This window comes from Podarcis tiliguerta, assembly GCF_965153285.1.
Source record: "Podarcis tiliguerta genome assembly, chromosome: 4".
NCBI lineage: Eukaryota > Metazoa > Chordata > Lepidosauria > Squamata > Lacertidae > Podarcis > Podarcis tiliguerta.
In genome coordinates, this window is record NC_139537.1 from 2,413,665 (window position 1) to 2,433,398 (window position 19,734).

General features: G+C 46.3%; 4 protein-coding genes across 5 annotated transcripts in view; 3 read left to right on the forward strand and 1 right to left on the reverse strand.

The window, feature by feature from the left end:
• Window positions 1–19,734, reverse strand: part of LOC310675579 (uncharacterized protein) — a 177,929-nt gene that overhangs the window by 80,852 nt on the left and 77,343 nt on the right. The gene's annotated exons all lie outside the window — the stretch shown is intronic.
• Window positions 3,904–4,866, forward strand: LOC310675716 (olfactory receptor 51E2-like; the record flags this gene model as incomplete). The annotated part of the gene is made up of 1 exon (XM_083436754.1): window positions 3,904–4,866. One exon carries the CDS (start codon window positions 3,904–3,906, stop codon window positions 4,864–4,866), a length of 963 nt encoding a protein of 320 aa, XP_083292880.1.
• On the forward strand, window positions 11,275–12,222 carry LOC310675732 (olfactory receptor 52K1-like; the record flags this gene model as incomplete). The annotated part of the gene is made up of 1 exon (XM_083436771.1): window positions 11,275–12,222. The coding sequence occupies one exon, from the start codon at window positions 11,275–11,277 to the stop codon at window positions 12,220–12,222; it is 948 nt and encodes a 315-aa protein (XP_083292897.1).
• LOC310676832 (olfactory receptor 52D1-like) lies at window positions 17,221–18,183 on the forward strand (the record flags this gene model as incomplete). Its single annotated transcript, XM_083439009.1, has 1 exon — window positions 17,221–18,183. One exon carries the CDS (start codon window positions 17,221–17,223, stop codon window positions 18,181–18,183), a length of 963 nt encoding a protein of 320 aa, XP_083295135.1.

Sequence of the window (19,734 nt, forward strand, 5' to 3'; positions counted from 1 at the left end):
AATCGATTAGGGGTTTTTTTTTGCATTGTTTAAATTCCATTATGAATTACTATTTAACTATTATACTATATTTGTTTTTAGAGCGTTTGTGTTTGAGCCGAGCTTGCTTTAAGTTTTGTAAGCTGCCATGAGTCCCAGTTCTGGGGGAAAGGCAGATAAATAATATAACAAATAAATACAATAACAGCAGTCCCCACCAAAGGGAGTTTCTTACGAACCAACCTCAGTGCTATACAGGGATGTCTGAGAAAAGGGTTATCAGCCACTGTGTTGGTGATAAATGATACAGAATTCACTACACAAAACAGGAAATCTATTTGTATCTCTCCTGAACTCGCCCTTACTCATCTTTGTTTGTGAGGCAGGCTAGAGAAAGTTTCCTGCTCAGGAAGAACAAGGATATAGTCTGAATGCTTCACCTGTAGCTCTATAAATCGCTTAATGTGTCAATACGAAGGGAAGTCATTAAAATTGCAGTTGCTGTATAAGGGATTGTTCGCTGACTGGAAATCAGTAACATTTTGGAATGCAGAAATAAAGTAAATCATCAAGAGATCAATTCTAGCACCTAAATGGTATAATTTGGCATCTGAATGATTGGTATTAGTAATTGTATTATAATTTGGTATTGTTATAATGAGGCTTTTATTGGATTGTTGTAATTGATAACTAATAAAAAACATCCAAAAGAAAAAAGAGAAAGAGAAAGTTTCATGCTCCAGGAAAGGGAAGGTGGAGGAGGACTCTCCCTCTCGGTGGCAGAAAAGAGTCCCTCAGAAGACTATCTCCCTTAGAAGACATCTGAAGGCAGCCCTGCTCAGGGAAGTTTTTAATGACTGATGTTTTAATGTATATTTTTAATCTTTTGCTGGAATAAATTATCATTCTCATTCTCATTATCCTCATCCTCATTTCTCCGCCTTTTGCCTCATACTGTGGATATTATTTTGAAAAACACACGATGGGTTTCTTCCATAATTTAAAACAAACCCAAGTGTAATTTACTTTTGGCAGACTAAATGGGCCCCTGGAAATACGCTGTGCAGATTTGTTCCCCTCTTTCTGGAAACCTGTCACAAGGCGGATAAAAGCTACCCTTGAGCTTATTGTGTCTGCCTGTGTTGCCTCGAATCCCCACATATGCTTCAAGGGAAGCCTGTCAGGGAAAGCTGCAGTGATGGCCACCAACAGGGGCAGCTTTAAACAAGGATTAAACAACTTCATTAAGGAGGAAGATATCAATGGCTCTTAGCTGCAATGGCTACCTTCCATCTCCACCATTGGACTCAGCAAGCTTCTGAAAATAGTAATAATAGTAATAATAGTAGTAGTAATAATAATAATAATAATAATAATAATAATAATAATTGGGCAGCTTCCAACAAAGATTAAAAATACACTAAAATGTCACACATTAAAAACTTCCCTGAACAGGGCTGCCTTCAGATGTCTTCTGAATGTCAGGTAGTTATTTATCGCTTTGACATCTGATGGGAGGGTGTTCCACAGGGTGGGCGCCACTACCGAGAAGGCCCTCTGCTTGGTTCCCTGTAGCTTTGCTTCTTGCAGTGAGGGAACCGCCAGAAGGCCCTCGGAGCTGGACCTCAGTGCAGTGTCCAGGCAGAACAATGGGGGTGGAGACGCTCCTTCAGATATACTGGGCTGAGGTCGTTTAGGTCAGCACCAACACTTTGAATTGTGCTCACAAACGTACTGGGAGCCAATATAGGTCTTTCAGGACAGGTGTTATATGGTCTCGGTGGCTGCCCCCAGTCACCCCAGTGTTGTGTTGCTCCTGTCCTTCTAACAAGCTTCCCATTGGGACATCTGGTTGGCCGGCAAGAGCTGGGTGCCTGATTAGAGGGACCATTGGCCTGACCTTCTCATGTTCTTAATGTTGTCACCTCTAAACAAGTTGGCAGGAGCTGCACCTTCTCATGAGTCGAGCCACACATTATAGAAACGTCTCTGATTCTTTCCTCCATGGGTTGTTGGGCTGTTGTTTTTTGTTTTCTTTTTTAAAGCCTAAAGCATCTTTTGGTGGGTGCAGAGGAGAAAGCAGGTGGGAGAAGAGAGCCTGAAAGATCCCTTTGGTACCAGTGGGGGAAATATGGTGGATACGGAAGCTGTTGGGTGAATACAAACTGACTCTTGTATTGAAATGAAAATTATTCAGTCCAAAAATATGGTTCAAAAGTTTTACTTACTCAGAACGTACCTCCAAACAACTTAAAGCAAATAAAGTTACATTCCATTAGATGCATAATTAGTTATACTGATCCCAGCCTAAGGCCTATCTTAGATTACAAATACAGGGGTAACTTGGGTTACATACGCTTCAGGTTACAGACGCTTCAGGTTACAGTCTCCACTAACCCAGAAATAGTACCTCGGGTTAAGAACTTTGCTTCAGGATGAGAACAGAAATCGTGTGGCGGCGGCACAGCGGCAGCTGGAGGCCCCATTAGCTAAAGTGGTACCTCAGGTTAAGAACAGTTTCAGGCTAAGAACGGACCTCCAGAACGAATTAAGTTCTTAACCCGAGGTACCACTGTATATTGCATCCTGAGCTAAAAATCAAAGTTCCCTCTCTTCTCCACTGCAGCCTCCATTAGCCCCAGGCTGTTTGCTGGAGGCAGAGACTCACAGTCCATTCTCTTCAGCAGCTTGGAACAAAGAAAGCAACCCACCAAAGGTGGATGCCTGCGGATTAGCATATGCATAAACCTGTAACACAATCTATTTCATGTGACAAAGCTGTAAGACATACAATCCCATGATGCAGCCCCATTAATGATAAAGCTGTTAGGCTCTTCTTTAGCTCCAATGGAAATTTCCTGCCATGCGTCACATTACAATACAGGCATGTTATAGATATATTTTCCATTTCAATGTACATTACACAATTATGCTTAACAATTCTGACTAAACATTAGGAAGAGGTTTTTTTTAATGGGAAGAGCTGTTCGACAGTGGAATGGACTCCATCTGAAGGTGGTGGACTCTACTTCCTTGGAGGTTTTGAAGCAGAGGTTGGGTGGCCATCTGTCTTGGGTGCTTTAGCTGAGATTCCCAGCATTCCAGGGGTTTGGGGTGCCTCTTTGAGTTCCCTTCCAGCACCACAATTCTATGATTCTATATACAAAACAGCCTCAGCATAAAAGAAATGACTAGATATATTGCATTGTGGCACACCCTTCAGCTGGCTCCTCAGGGGTAACAAATTGGCCCCTAGCGACTTAGCTTTCTATAAATCTCTTTCCTTCTCTCAGTTGTGTTGGCTGTGTGAGGTCCAAACAGCGACTGCTGCTGGAGAGCAGTCCCTCAAAGGTATGGAGTGGGGTTTTTTTTCTTGAGATTAGGGCAGACTTTTTGTTTCTGATAGACTAACATTCCCCTGAGACCTGGAACTCTCTCCCGCTGAGTCTGAAGATGGGCATTTTATTTGTCTTAAATATATTTATATTATATCAGTTGCTGGAAACCACAGGGTGGGAGAGGGCTGCTCTTGTGCTGATGTTCTGCCCCCTGGTTTCCCACAGGCATCTGTTTGGCCACCTTGAGAACAGGATGCTGCTCCTGGAGTTATGGGATACATCCACCAAAAAGCACCAATGGTTTCTTAAACCCTCTTGTCCTACTGCCCAACACATCAGGCCTGGACAATGAGTCCTGCTGGTTAATCATGCAGTATGTGATCAGTAAAGAAGGCTACAATGGGGGGGGGGGAGAGAAAGAGAGTGAGTGAGAGAGGAAATGAGTGAGAAACAGATGCTGCCTTGTGCCTTGCTCTTATGGAGAGAACATTTTGGTTCCATGGAATCAAACCCAGTTTGGCACTGTTAATTTACCATCTCCTTCCCTTTCAGCTGTGTAGAACAACACAAGGGCTTCAAGCCAATCATGTCGTTGTCCGCCACCAACAGAACTCATGGCGACTCCTTCTCATTCATCTTGATGGGCCTGCCTGGCCTGGAAGGTGCCCAATTCTGGCTGGCCTTCCCTCTCTGCGCCATGTACCTTGTGGCCGTGGTGGGCAACTGCATGGTGGTGCTTGTCGTGAAGACAGAGCCAGCCCTCCACACGCCCATGTACTTCTTCCTCTGCATGCTGGCTGCCGTGGACCTAGTTCTCTCCACCTCTACCATGCCCAAACTCCTCGCCTTCTTTTGGTTTGATGCCAATGAGATCAGCTATGGGAGTTGCCTTCTCCAGATGTTCTTCATCCACGCACTATCAGGCATTGAGTCCACCATCCTCTTGGCCATGGCTGTGGATCGCTATGTGGCCATCTGCCACCCTCTGAGGCATGCTGCCATCCACACCAATGCAGTGACGGCTAAAGTGGGCTTGGTGGCCCTAGTGAGAGGGGTCATCTTCTTCCTCCCTTTTCCATTGCTGATCATCCGCCTGGACCTCTGCGGCTCCACTGTCCTCACACATTCCTATTGTGTTCACCAAGATGTGATGCACCTGGCTTGTAATGACAAGCTGCCCAGTGTTGTGTATGGCTTGGCTGCCATTCTCCTCGTCATGGGTCTTGATTCTCTGCTCATCTCTGTCTCCTACGTGATGATCATTAAGACCGTCCTGCAGCTGAAGTCAAAGGAGGAGCGCCTCCGGGCTTCTGGGACCTGTGTGGCCCATGTGTGTGTTGTCTTGTCCTTCTACGTGCCCCTGATTGGGCTGTCTGTGGTGCACAGGTTTGGGAGAGACCTTCCTGTGCTGGTTCATGTCACAATGGGCAACGTCTACCTCTTGGTGCCTCCAGTTCTCAACCCCATTGTCTATGGAGCCAGGACCAAGGAGATACGAGAAAGGGCATTGAGGATAATGAGGATAGGGAGTGAGGGAGGCCCTCATTGACCCAGATATAATGTCCCACTCTTCTCCAGTCATGTCTTGCTGCCCTGAGCCATAAACACTGAGGTTGATTCTACTTTGCCTCCCAACCCCACTTTTACTTGAACATTGGTCTGGTCCTGACTATCATCTTATCCAGGGTGGACTTTCCAGACACCCACCTCCATGTCTCTGGCAGTGATTTTGTCTTCGACAGATCCTAAGGCTCCTTTTGGAGATTCCCTTTGTCTTCATATAAATGTGGGCTTGATAGCCATATTTTAAGGCTGCTTTTGCAATTGTGAGGCATGTGCTTTCCCCATCTCTCTCCACTGACCAGGGTCAACCTCTGTCTGTTTCTCAGTACTGTGTGATCACTGCTCATGTGAAAGTTCCTGTCCAGGGGCACCATGGATACACAAAATCATGTGTAGCTAAAAGCTGCCTGATGGAAGGGCAGGAAACTTTTTCTCCACTGCCAGAGGAAGAAGAAACAGAGGAAATCCCAGGACGAAGAAACCTGGATTCTTTGGCTGTGGAAGAGAGGGGGAAGGCAGACAGCGAGAGAGGCAAGCAGAACCTGCAGCACGATTCCAGCATTTTTCTTCCGCCTGCATCTCTCTGTCAGCCTCTCTCCTCCCTTCCACAGCTGGAGTTTCCTCTTCCTCCATCGACCTCCATTTCCCCACTCATTTTGTAACCTAAGGCACCAGGGTTCCTTCTCCCCCTGCCTGCATTCTGCCTCCCTCCTGCCTTATTCTCTTCTTCTCCTCCACTACAACCATCACCTGGAAAGCTGGCTCTGGCTGCCCCAGCCAAGCTCTCATAAAGGAATTTGTGTAGGTAGAAGGTACATGTGATGTGAGTGCACGTCAAATCAATGTCTCCGTTTTATCTTGAGGTACCTGTTAAGATATGGGTGCAATGCCTGCTCCTGTGATGCCACAGAATACTGAGCCAGTGAATACGAAGGCAAGGAGCAGTAAGAAGAGCAAGGAGTTTGGAGGAAGGGTGAGTTAGCAGAGGAGAGCCATGAAGAAGAAGAAGCAGAAGGGAGACCTCAGGGTGGAGGCAAAGAGGAAGAAGAAAGTGGAGAGGGAAGATTGCAAGCCTCAGAGAGAAGGAAAGCGGGGAGAGCCAGTGTCAGAAATGCCAGACCGTGGGCGAACAGCCTCTCCACAGGGTGCATCTGCCTCCATGAATCTAAGCAAAATATTATAAAGTATTTTTCAACAATAAAAAATAATAACACTAGATGTTCTAAGAAGTGAAGAAGAGACATGGGAGGTTTTTAAGCAGATGTTGGGTGGTCATCATGGATGCTTTCGTTGAGATTCCTGTACTGCAGGGGGTTGGATTAGATGACCCTCAGGGTCCCTTCCAACTCTACAATTCTATGATTCTGTGGCATGGAGCTTGCTCTGGTCACCAGTAAAGGACCATCTCACTCATCAGTTCATTTGGCCTTTGACTTATGGTGAAACTTCCCATTGTTATCAGTGGCGTTGCGTGGATTGTCAGCACCCGGGGCAAGGCAAGTAATTTCTGCCCCCTAACCCGGGGCAAGACAAGTAATTTGCGCCCCCCCCCCACTGCACTGTCCCTCCCCCAGATAGTCCCTCGCTCTCTCTCCGCACCGCACCGCACGCCTGGAAACCCCCCCCCCTCCACAGTGGGCGGCGACCCGGCGGCTAGGATCGGATTCGCACAGCCAGCACTGCAGTGAGAGAGAGTGAGCGAGCCAGGTAGGGGCAGAGAGCTGCGAGTGTGAGCACCCCCCCCCCAGATGTTGCACCCGGTGCGGACGGCCCCCCTGCACCCCCCCACGCTATGCCACTGATTGTTATTATTTTGCCCCTTCAGGATTTTTGTGCGTGTTTTTTGAGCGAACACTAAATGACGGCGTCATTCTAATGAAACTCCAAGCATGACTCTGCCCAGAGTTGTTTTGGATTAATGAGCTGCACTGCAGCAAAGCAACATGGCCTGTGATTACAGCACATTGAGAGAGGTGGTGTGTTAGCCACCAAGATCCCAGCTCTGCTCTCTCCTCTCAGGGAATCATTAGCTCTGATACCTGCATTCCAAAGGATTGGACCAGGTGACACTTTGGGGCCCCCTCCCAACTTTACAACTTTGCGATTCCTCTTGAAAACAAGGGGTCCAAAGTGGTGTTCTTTTGAGCCTTGCAGGCAGCAGTTTCCCCACAATCGTTCCTCAAAGATGCCCTCTTGGTGGTGGCTGAAGTTGACTATCTGAGCAGAAGTCACTTCTCGTCGCCATTGGCACAGAGCCCTCTGCAGCCGATTCCTTTGAGATGCTTCATGACTGTGGCTTCTCAACAAATCCTCCATTGAGCTCAGTCTGCCCCTTTACTCGCATAAAAATAATAACAACAAGAATACTGCTTCTAATAGTGATTTACATTAAAAGCACATTAAAAGCAGCTGCCCCCCCCCAAAATGGGCTGCCATTCCCAGCACCTTTAACAAACGACAGCTCCCAACACTCTTTTTATCAGTGTGTGTGTGTGTTTAAAATGTTTTGTGTGACGGACTGCTAGATTCTCCATTGACAGAACAACACATTCCACCTCACTCAGGTAGGGCTGGTCTGGGTTACTCCCAGGCAGAGGTTTCTAGGCAGAAGCCAATTGAGCTTCATAGAACCCCTTGCACCTTACCCACCCAGAATCACCAAGGGATGTCTCACCTGTGCTCCATCTCCCATGGATGCAGCACCTGAGGGACTCTGAGGTCCCTGGCCATTATCTCGACCTAGCCATTCAAAAGTCTATAAAATGAAGGCACTGAATCCGCCCACTTCGCAATTGTTCCTGTGCACATTTGAGCTATGAATCCAAGCTATTTCTAGACCAGGACTGCAACAACTTTGGAGGACTCCAAGCTCCTCACCAGCAGAAAAGATGTTAAAAGCTGATCTACCGTGGCAGGTCTGTGTCGGTGAACCGTTTCTGATTAATTACTCACAGGGTGGGTTGCAAAAAGGTCTGGTATCTGCTCTGCAACTGAAGAGGGAATACAAGGGTGTTGATAGCAAAATAATGGAAAGGTCCATCTGTACCTTCTCTGCCAGAGGAGGGGAGAATTGTTTGCACATTGGGGCTGGGCTGGGCTGGGCTGAGGGGCTTCAAAGCACAAATATGTGGACAAGAGGATAGCTAATATGGGGACCTGTAGCAGTTGTGCAAACATTCTCACTTTATAAATAAATAAATAATAAATAAATTTTATTTGTATCCCGCTCTCCCCAGCCAAAGCCAGGCTCAGAGCGGCTAACATCATATAAATAAGACAATATGCATAATACAATATACAATATGCAAATAAAATAACATTCAACATTCATTAAACAATATAGAATAATATTAAATATCAGCATTTCAAAATTAAACAGAAATCTACTCAACAGTTACAATAAGTAATTTCTAAACTCCAATTAATAAAACAACAGCAAACCACAGTGCACAACATAATACAATACAAAATGAGAAGCAGAGACTGGAGGGTCGGGCAAGGCAGGTGGAAGAAGGCCTTGCCTGATGAAGTCTCTCCCCTCACAGTTCTTCCTCCAGGCACAGCTTCCTCATGAGGAGACCCAGGGCCGGGGGTGGGGCAAGGCAGGTGGAAGGAGGCCTTGCCTGATGAAGTATCTCCCCTTTAATAATAATAATAATAATAATAATAATAATAATAATAATAATTTATTATTTATACCCCACCCATCTGGCTGGGTTTCCCCAGCCACACTGGGTGGATTCCAGCAAAATACTAAAATACAATAATTCATCAAATATTTAAAGCTTCCCTAAACAGGGCTGCCTTCAGATGTCTTCTAAAAGTCAGATAGTTATTTTTCTCTTTGACATCAGATGGGAGGGCATTCCACAGGACGGGTGCTACTACCGAAAAGGCCCTCTGCCTGGTTCCCTGTAACCTCACTTCTCACAGGGAGGGAACCGCCAGAAGGCCCTTAGAGCTGGACCTCAGTGTCTGGGCTGAACGATGGGGTTGGAGATGCTCCTTCAGATATACTGGACTGAGGACATTTAGGGCTTTAAAGGTCAGCACCAACACTTTGAATTGTGCTCGAAAACGTACTGGGAGCCAATGAAGGTCTTTCAGGACCAGTGTTATGTGGTCTCGGTGGCCACTCCTATGGGATCCTAGGGACAGTGAAGAGGGAAAATCTATTGCCTTCATGCCTTGTTTCTGGGCTTCACGGGAGATACTGGCTTCCCAGCCTAGGAAGCAAAAGAAAATCTGGAGAACAGCTGGGGGGAGGGGTGGGAAACTAAGGTGGTCTGCGCATGATCAGAGACTGACAGTTTATGGAGCAAAGCTGTCATAGAATCATGGAACTGTAGAGTTGGAAGGGATCTCAAGGGTCAGCTAGTACAACTTCCTGCCATGGAGGAATCTCAGCTGAACCTTCCATGACAGATGGCCACCCATCCACTGCCTAACAGCTCTTACTGTCAGAAAGTTATTTCTGCTTTTTAGTCGGAATCTCCTTTCCTGTAACGTGAAGCCATTGGTTCAAGTCCTACTGTCCTTGAGCCATTGGCTTGAGTTCTAGTTTCAAATGTGTGTGATTCCTGCATTGCAGTGGTTGGAATAGATGGTGCTTGGGGTCCCTTCAAACTCTACAATTCTATGATTCTATGAAACTACAGTTTTCAATGGAACATTTTCCACTTTGGAGCAGTACTGTACTATGTGGAAAGAGGTGAGATAATGGGGCAGGTTGGTGGTGATAATAGTGGTCATAGAGAAGGACTATGTGCAGAGGAGGGTGACCCAGATATTCTTGGGTCTGGAAACCAAGCCTTATGCGGAATGGTTGAAGGAGTCAGCCATGTTCAGCCTGGAAGAGAGGAGACTTGAGGATAATCATCTCCCACTATTTGAAAGGCTGTCACATGGACGATGGAGCAAGCTGGTTTTCTCCTGCTCCAGAGAGTAGGGCCTGAACCAGCGGATTCAGATGACAAGGAATGAGATTCTGACGAAGGATTAGGAAGAACTTTCTGTTGTGTTTTTTTAAAATAATATTTATTAAAAGTTTAATAGTTACAGAAAAAGAGAAAGTAAGAAATGGGAAAAAAAATTAACAAGCAATACATCAAAAATAAGAAGAAAAAAAACAATACATCAAAACCACAAGAAAAACAAAAAAAAAAACAAATTAAAAACACATCCAATATTTCCATATCTTTACCTTTCATTTACTAGTTTCATCGACCTCCTCACACCTCCCTTTTTTGTATTCTAGTTCAATTAGCTGTTTCAGCAAATCCTTTCCATCTTTCTCGATTTTTTGTTCTATAATTTATCTTAACACAATCTAACCTTAAATTTTCCACTTTAACCCCTTAACAGTCAATTTTTACTTAATTCTTTATAACATTACTGCTAAAACCATATAACTTCATTCCAGCATTCTTCTAACATTCATTAATTTTGCAATATTTCTGTAAATATACTCTGAATTTTTTCCAGTCTTCTTCCACCGACTCCTCTCCCTGGTCTCGGATTCTGCCAGTCATTTCCGCCAATTCCATGTAGTCCATCAGCTTCATCTGCCATTCTTCCCGGGTGGGTAGATCTTGTGTCTTCCAATACTTTGCGATAAGTATTCTTGCTGCTGTTGTGGCGTACATAAAAAAAGTTCTATCCTTCTTTGGCACCAATTGGCCGACCATGCCAAGGAGGAAGGCCTCTAGGAAGAACTTTCTGATGGCAAGAGCCATTCTACCCAACAGGCTGTGTCACGGGACTGAACAACAGTGTGCGAAGGCGTCACCTCCTATCAATCACCTTCCTTTTACTCCCCCTTACATTGAGGGGAGTTGCTAGTTTATAGCCATTTTTGTAAACCTGAGTTGTAGCCCATTGGGAAGGCGAATGGCCACAGCCTCATGCTGCAACACTTCCTTTGCCTGGGGAAGGTCCAAGGTTCAGTCTCCAGTGGCAGATATAGGTAAGGCTGGGGAAAACCCCTGTAGCCAATACTCAACCAGATGGTTCCATAGCCTGTCAATCAGCATACTGAGGCAACTTCATGTATTCATATGGACAAATGCAAGAAGGATGAGTCTGTTTGTTGGTCATCATGGATGAAAGAAACCGACTGAGGTAATATGTCTCTGAATTCCAGATGGAAGCATCAAACAGCGGAAGGAGGGTGGGGGATGCAGAGTGCTTGACTAGTTGGACCCTTGCCTGATCTATCAAAGCAGTGGCTAGTGTTCTTATCTTCTCCCCTTTTTTGCCAACAGAATTTGTGTCTCTGATGTCATAAGGAACTCCCCAGTTGTAGCATCGCAGAGTTATAGCTCAGAAAGAGCTTATGGTCCCATCTGGTATGCCTTGCCTGTGAAAGGAAAGACTATTTGATGCAGATATCGACATGAACACGACTCCCAACCACACCTTCTCTGACCCCTCAGTGTTCTTCCTGTCTGGTATTCCTGGACTGGAAAGCTCCCACGGTTGGATCTCCATACTTTTCTGCTCTGTCTTCACCACCTCCCTGCTGGGCAACAGCACCCTGCTGTACGTGATCAAGACTGATGAGAGCCTCCACAAACCCATGTTCTTCTTCCTCTCCATGCTGGCCTCCATTGACCTGACCTTGTCCCTCACTACCATGCCCAAAACATTGAGCATCTTCTGGTTCAGGGCCAGGGAAATAAGTCTGACCGCCTGCCTTGTTCAGATGTTTCTCCTCCACACCTTTTCCATCATGGAGTCTGCTGTGCTCTTGGCCATGGCCTTTGATCGCTACGTAGCCATCTGCCACCCTCTGAGGTACACCACCATCCTCACCAATCCCTTGGTAGCCAAAATTGGGCTGGTGGCTTTGATGCGGGCTGCGGTCCTGATGCTCCCATTGCCCTTCCTGCTTAGGAGATTGCCCTATTGCCGCTCCCACGTCATCGCCCACTGCTACTGTGAGCACATGGCGGTGGTGAGATTGGCATGTGCCCACACTCGGTTCAATAACATCTACGGGATCATAGTTGCTCTCTTTGTTGTTGTACTTGATTTGACCTTTATTGGTCTTTCTTACACCAAGATCCTACAAACTGTCCTCAGTCTGGCTTCAAAGGAAGAGCAGCTCAAAGCCTTCAGCACTTGCATCTCTCACCTGTGTGCCATATTGGTTTTCTACACTCCTGTGGTCCTCTCCTCAGTCATCCATAGATTTGGTCACCATGTTGCTCCCTACATACACATCCTGCTGGCCAACTTCTACCTCCTCTTCCCACCCATGATGAACCCCATCATCTATGGGGTGAAGACCAAACAGATACGGGACAGAGCTCTCCTCCTCTTCCACCGGAAAAGCTTTTGAAGGGCAATCTGGCATGGGAAGCCACGCCAAGGTGCCTGTTCACAACGATTATCATACCCATGGGTGGTTCTGCTCTTCACGGTTACAAACTTGGTTGGATGCTCAACAGCTTTAAAGGAGGATTATACAAATCCCACTTGGTGGAAATCACAGAAGGAGAGAGTGTCCATGTGAGGGGAGGGGAAATAAATGGAGCCATTTCTTAGGGAGTTTTGGGGTAGTTGAGAGATGGTTTACAGAAGAGTAGGAGGGAAAGAGGGAGATAGAGAATTGGTTCTGGCTTGTGTGGAACATCCACTCAACTTTTCCCGCCCCAATCTGGCCACAGTGATCCATGCGGCGGTCATCTCCAGGCTTGGCTCCTGTAATTCGCTCTATGCGGGGCTGCCCTTGAAATTGTCCCAGACACTCCAGCGGGTGCGGAATGCTGCAGCGAGGCTCCTCAAGGGGTCTCTGCCATGGGAGCATATTCACCCAGTGCTTTACCAGTTGCACTGGCTCCCGGTGGAATATATGGTCAGGTTTAAGGTGCTGGTTTTGAACTTTAAAGCCTTTTGTAGCTTAGGGCCCTCATTTTTACGGGACCGCCTCTTCCTGCTATGCCCCACAGAGGACCTTAAGGTCCATGAATAATCATAGTTTAGAGGTCCCAGGCCCTAAAGAAGTCAGATTATCCTCCACCAGGGCTAGGGCCTTCTCAGTGATGGCTCTGACCTGGTGGAATGCTCTTTCCCATGAAACTAGGGCCCTTCAGGATTTAACCTCCTCCCGTCGGGCCTGTAAGACAGACCTATTCCGCCTGGCTTTCAATCTGAATTTAGCCTGAGCTTTTATTCCCTTTCCTTCCCTCCCCTTTTTATGAAGATTCCCCGCTCTGGGATCCCACAGCTAATTCTCCCCTGGCCTCCTCACTGGCCCAAATTGGACTAATTTAGCCAGCTAGCCCTGGTGATCATCTGATGTTTATTGGATGGATTTTCCCCTAAATTGATTTTTGAACTTGTTATTCACGCTTTTATACTGTATTTTATGCTGTTTTTTATTGTATCACAATTAAGTGTTTAAAATTTGTTGTTAGCCACCCTGAGCCCAGTTTTCTGAACCGGGAAGGGTGGGGTATAAATAAAATATTATTATTATTATTATTATTATTATTAAGGAAAATATCTGCAACTAGAGAAAGGTGTATCTGAGCTTAGACAGTAAAACTGTGTTGAGTGTCTTGGGAGAGTCTTCAGAGAGGAGTTGACTGGAGGGCTGAGTTTGAGCAACAGCAGTAGAAGCTGGGAGGATAATGTCTCCTTGGGTCTCATTCCAGACAGGAAGGGAGAGATCTAGTCTGGAAACCTATAACCTATTACCTAAAGTGTAATAAATGAAGAAAGTTAATCAAGCTGTGCTTGATTAGAAGCCTGAGATTTAGTATATTATTAATAAGTTAACTGCTTCCTGAAAGAATATTACCTCCTGATACATCCTTTGTTTTATCCATTTCATTCTGTTAAATAAATCTTTCCTATTTGTTCAACTTCTACCTGATTCTCCAAGTAGCAAAGTTTTCCCTCATACAATATCCAGCAGAGCTAACTTGTGCTGGTTAAAAAAAACATATTGATAGGAGACATAGGGAGTCGGGGGTTCACCATGCCTCATGTCTCTGAACTCCCCCGAGATCTCCTCTGGAGTATCTGCAGGGAGGATGAGTCATAGAATCATAGAGTTGGAAGAGACCACAAGGGCCATCGAGTCCAACCCCCTGCCAAGCAGGAAACACCATCAGAGCACTCCTGACATATGGTTGTCAAGCCTCTGCTTAAAGACCTCCAAAGAAGGAGACTCCACCACACTCCTTGGCAGCAAATTCCACTGTCAAACAGCTCTTACTGTCAGGAAGTTCTTCCTCATGTTTAGGTGGAATCTTCTTTCTTGTAGTTTGGATCCATTGCTCCGTGTCCGCTTCTCTGGAGCAGCAGAAAACAACCTTTCTCTCTCCTCTATGTGACATCCTTTTATATATTTGAACATGGCTATCATATCACCCCTTAACCTCCTCTTCTCCAGGCTAAACATGCCCAGCTCCCTTAGCCATTCCTCATAAGGCATCGTTTCCAGGCCTTTGACCATTTTGGTTGCCCTCCTCTGGACACGTTCCAGTTTGTCAGTGTCCTTCTTGAACTGTGGTGCCCAGAACTGGACACAGTACTCCAGGTGAGGTCTGACCAGAGCAGAATACAGTGGCACTATTACTTCCCTTGATCTAGATGCTATACTCCTATTGATGCAGCCCAGAATTGCATTGGCTTTTTTAGCTGCCGCGTCACACTGTTGGCTCATGTCAAGTTTGTGGTCAACCAAGAATCCTAGATCCTTTTCACATATACTGCTCTCAAGCCAGGTGTCACCCATCTTGTATTTGTGCCTCTCATTTTTTTTGCCCAAGTGCAATACTTTACATTTCTCCCTGTTAAAATTCATCTTGTTTGTTTTGGCCCAGGCATTTGCCAGTGGCCTTGAACTACAGCTCACAAGATTCTCTCTCTCTCTCTCTCTCTCTCCCTGTGTGTGTGTGTGTTGGTGTGTGTGGTGTGTATGCAGCCTTGGTGATTTTCAGCAAGAATCTCCCTGGACAGAACACATTCCATCCCAGCTGCGTGAAGCTGGCCTGGCCTGCTCCCGAGCAACCATCTCTAGGCAATAGCCAAGTGGGCTTCATAGAACCCCTTGCACCTTACGCACCCAGAATCACCAAGGGATTTATCACCTGTGCTCCATCTCCCACGGATGCAGCACCTGAGGGACTCTGAAGTCACTAAAAATCCCCTGCCATTATCTCGACCTAGCTGTTCCAAAGCCTATAAAATGAAGGCACTGAATCCGCCCATCTCGCAGATGTGCCTGGGCTGGGCACACGTGAGCTATGCATCGAAGTTGTTTCTGGACCAAGGACCATTCAAGGACCCTGGAAAGCTCCATGCACCTCGCCAGCTGATACAGACATTAAAAACTGATCTAAAGTAACAGGTATGTGTCCATGTACCATTTCTGATTAATCACCTACTGCATGTGTTGCAAAAAAGGCTGGTATCTGCTCTGCAGTCAAAAAGGGAACACAAGTGTGTTGCTAACAAAACCATGGAAGAGGAGGAGGAGGAGGAGGAGGAAGAGGAGGAGGAGGAGGAGAAGTGTTTGGATTTGATACCCCGCTTTATCACTACCCGAAGGAGTCTCAAAGCGGCTAACATTCTCCTTTCCCTTCCTCCCCCACAACAAACACTCTGTGAGGTGAGTGGGGCTGAGAGACTTCAAAGAAGTGTGACTGGCCCAAGGTCACCCAGCAGATGTATGTGTAGGAGCAGAGACGCGAACCCGGTTCCCCAGATTACGAGTCCACCGCTCTTCACCACTACACCACACTGGCTCTCCAGCTGCACTTTCTCCGCTGGAGGATGGTAGAATGGTCTGCAAGGAGTGGCCATTGGGGGGCCCACGGCTGGGCTGAGGGTTTTGAACATAGGCTAGTTGATAACATCAGTCAGTGAAGACAATTGTGAGCTGGATGGAGCAAAGGTCTCACTCAGTATAGGATAGCTGCTTATAGCTGTTCTGCTTTTAGGCTTCCCGTTGGGACGTCTGGCAAAGCAGAATGCTGGACCAGGTGAACGTTCTGCCTGATCAAGCTACAGGGCTCTTCTTGTGTTTTTAATGCTGGGTGCATATGGGGGAGGGAGATGGGTGCCTTATGCTGGAACAGTTGACTGAGAGAGCCAGTGTGGTGTAGTGGTTAAGAGCGGTAGTCTCGTAATCTGGGGAACCGGGTTCGCGTCTCCGCTCCTCCACATGCAGCTGCTGGGTGACCTTGGGACAGTCACACTTCTGTGAAGTCTCTCAGCCCCACTCACCTCACAGAGTGTTTGTTGTGGGGGAGGAAGGGAAAGGAGAATGTGAGCCGCTTTGAGACTCCTTAAAGGGAGTGAAAGGCGGGATATCAAATCCAAACTCTTCTTCTTCTTCTTCTTCTTGACTGGATCCCAGAAGAGAGCCACTCCATGTGCAAATGTCTTCTGAAAGCACTTATGCTCCCTGACCCTAACCCTGAATTTATCTGCAGTTGTGACATGGCCTAGATCCATCCTCATGTTTAGGGAAGCTTTTAATGTTTAATAGGTTATTGTATTTTAGTGTTCTGTTGGAAGCCGCCCAGAATGGCTGGGAAAACCCAGCCAGTTGGGCGGGGTATAAATAATAAATTATTATTATTATTATTATTATATCCTTTCTTTTCATGCAGGTGCTTTACTCCAGAATTGGACTTCTGAGGATGTTGTTCTGGCACTAGTTTTTCTCTTCTTGAACTTCATTTTTTCCTTTCAAAGATATAAATTAAGTCAAAAATATATTTTTTAAAAAATATCACCCTCAAAGACCAGCTCAGAAGAGCTGAAGAATGGGGGGTAAACAAAAGCAAATTTTCCAAAAAGGGGGCTTCCTAGGAGAATCTATAATTGATTGGGGGATCCTAGTAGAATCTATAGAGCACCCCTGAATTGTCTGATTCCACAATTTAAACCAAGCAGCAAAAGCCCACCTCTCTCAAGCCTCCTCATTGAGAAGCGTCAAATTCATTTTCTATCTGCTTGCTTTTTGATGGAGCATATAAAGAGGACCGACCTTAGAAGAACAGAGACTATTCATAGCAGCAGGAAAGACCCTAAGGTCAGTAGTCTCCCACTGGGCAATGTCTCGGGAAGCCAGAATATGCAACTACAGGAAAATCTAGAGGAAGCCACCTTTTACGATTCTGCAAGGAGCAGTCTGAACACATCCATGTAAAGTTAGGAGCACCTGTGTCACAAAGGGAGAAATTCTGATAGATAAGCCGCAGGGTCAGGTCTCTGCTCAATTTAACATGAACAATCTCACTGCAATGGGGGAGCGTTAATCAAAGGAAGTGGATCTACTCTCTCTGCATACTACATATGCAATTCACTAATATCTGTCATGCCAGACATTAGCAACGTTAGCAGCCATGCCCCTTCCTCCTCCTCCTCCTTCTTTCTCCTGGGTCTCCCAGGTCTGGAGAACATACAGGTTTGGATCTCCATTCCCTTCTGCTTCATCTATGCCATGGCTGTCCTTGGCAATGCCACCCTGCTTTGGATCATCAAGACTGATGCCAGCCTCCACAAGCCCATGTACCTCTTCCTCTCCATGCTGGCTTTGACAGATATAGCCATGCCCACCTGCATCGTTCCCAAGATGCTGGGCATCTTCTGGGCTGGTGCCCAAGAGATCACCTTTGCTGGCTGCCTGGTGCAGATGTTCATGATCCATGCCCTCTGTGCGGTGGAGTCTGGGACCCTCACTGCCATGGCTTATGACCGCTACGTGGCCATCTGCTCCCCACTCAGCTACACAACATTACTGACGACAAACACTGTGGCAAAGCTTGGTGCTGTTATCGGGGTCCGGGCCTTCATCATTGTCTTGCCCTTTCCTTTCCTGGTGAAGAGACTGCCGTTCTGCCACTCCCACCTTATATCCCATTCCTACTGTGAACATATGGCAGTAGTGAAGCTCGCATGTGGGGACACCACACCCAACAACTTCTATGGGTTGATACTATCCCTTGTCATTGTCGGTGCTGACCTTGGCTTTATCTTCGTCTCCTATGGACTGATCCTACATGCTGTTTTCCAGCTGCCTTCGCTGGAGGCCAGGCACAAGGCCCTGGGTACCTGTGGGGCCCATGTGGGGGTCATCATCATCCTCTACACACCGGGCCTCTTTTCTTTCCTCACCCACCGCTTTGGACATAACATCCCTCACCACGTCCACATCTTCCTGGCAAACATCTATCTCATGGTTCCAGCCATGCTCAACCCCATCGTTTATGGGGCCAAGACCAAGGAGATCCGTGAGCGGGTGCTGAGTGCACTGGGGCTGAGGAAGAGCGCCTCCTAGACTCCCAAGGGGGAACTGCAGGAAGAGCAGGAGAGGAGCAGGAGGACAGGGATGAGCTGCTAGGGGTGTTGAAGAACTTTACCCCCATGGTGTCTTCTCAAGTTGTCAGGGGAGGTGTCAGAATTCATCCATTGCTTTTTAGCACAGCATGTTTAAGTGAGGGGGTTTGTGGGGGGGGGTGTATTCACTTGTCGGTGATGATATGTAACAATATTGTCTCGTGGTCTTACCAATATTTTTTGTAATGCTACTGCTTTGTCCTGGGTGAGGCAGGGACTTTTGTCTGGGGAGCTGACCAGTTAACATGGAGGGCTTGTCTGGTATCAGGTTTGTTACAGGAATTCTAAGGTCTCAAATATAGAATAAATGTTGATAATTGGACAAGGTTGAAGCAGGAGTCTCTTAGCCAATAAAGGAATGACTAAGGATTTGGTTGCAACCAATCTCCAGTCTTAAGGCAGACTGAAGCGTCAAGCTATGCTTAGCTCAGGCTTTTATAGAAGAGTTTGGATTTGATACCCCGCTTTATCACTACCTGAAGGAGTCTCAAAGCGGCTAACATTCTCCTTTCCCTTCCTCCCCCACAACAAACACTCTGTGAGGCGAGTGGGGCTGTGAGGCTTCAGAGAAGTGTGACTGGCCCAAGGGCACCCAGCAGCTGCATGCGGAGGAGCGGGGAATCGAACCCAGTTCCCCAGATTACGAGTCCACCGTTCTTAACCACTACGCCACACTGGCTCTCACCAGACTTATACATTTCAGAGGACCAGCCCACATCATACAAGAGCAATTAAACACGAACACTCTGGTATACCGTATTTTTCGCCCCATAAGACACATCTGACCATAAGACGCACCTAGCACTTAAAAGAATCCTAAGGCATCTGAAAGGCACAAAAGATTACAAACTGGTGCTGGATACAGGATATGATCAGCAAGTGTATGCATACACTGGTGCCAGATGGGGAGACAGAGAAAATGGAAAGTCTACCACTGGCTATGCCATATATATTGGAAATGCCCTGGTTCAGTGGAAATCCCAGAAACAAACATTTGTTGCCACAAGTACTTGTGAAGCAGAGTACTCGGCCATAAGTGAATATGTGTCACAAATAGAGTGGTTTGCTTGCCTAACAAAAGAACTAGGAATACCTTTTGAAATGCCAGTCACTGTGCTCAGTGATAACATGGCAGCACAACAGCTTGCCAACCAACAGAACTTTAAAAGCAAACACATTGATATAAGATATGGCAATGTAAAAAATGCTTTGGAAAGAAATGTGTTAAAAATACAGCATTGTAACACAAGATGTAATGTGGTAGACTGATATACAAAATGTTTGGATGCTTCTAAATTTCGAGACTTGAGAGAATTGTTACGTCTCAAGCCTTTGACTGAAGGAGGAGTGTCGGGATTCATCCCCCTGCCAGATAAATCTAGAAATATTTTTTTGCCATTCTTTGAAAAATTTAAGTTCTTCTTTATTTCTTTCCAAGTAGCTGTGTTTAAAAATATTTGTATTCTTAACTGTTAACCATACACCTAAATAT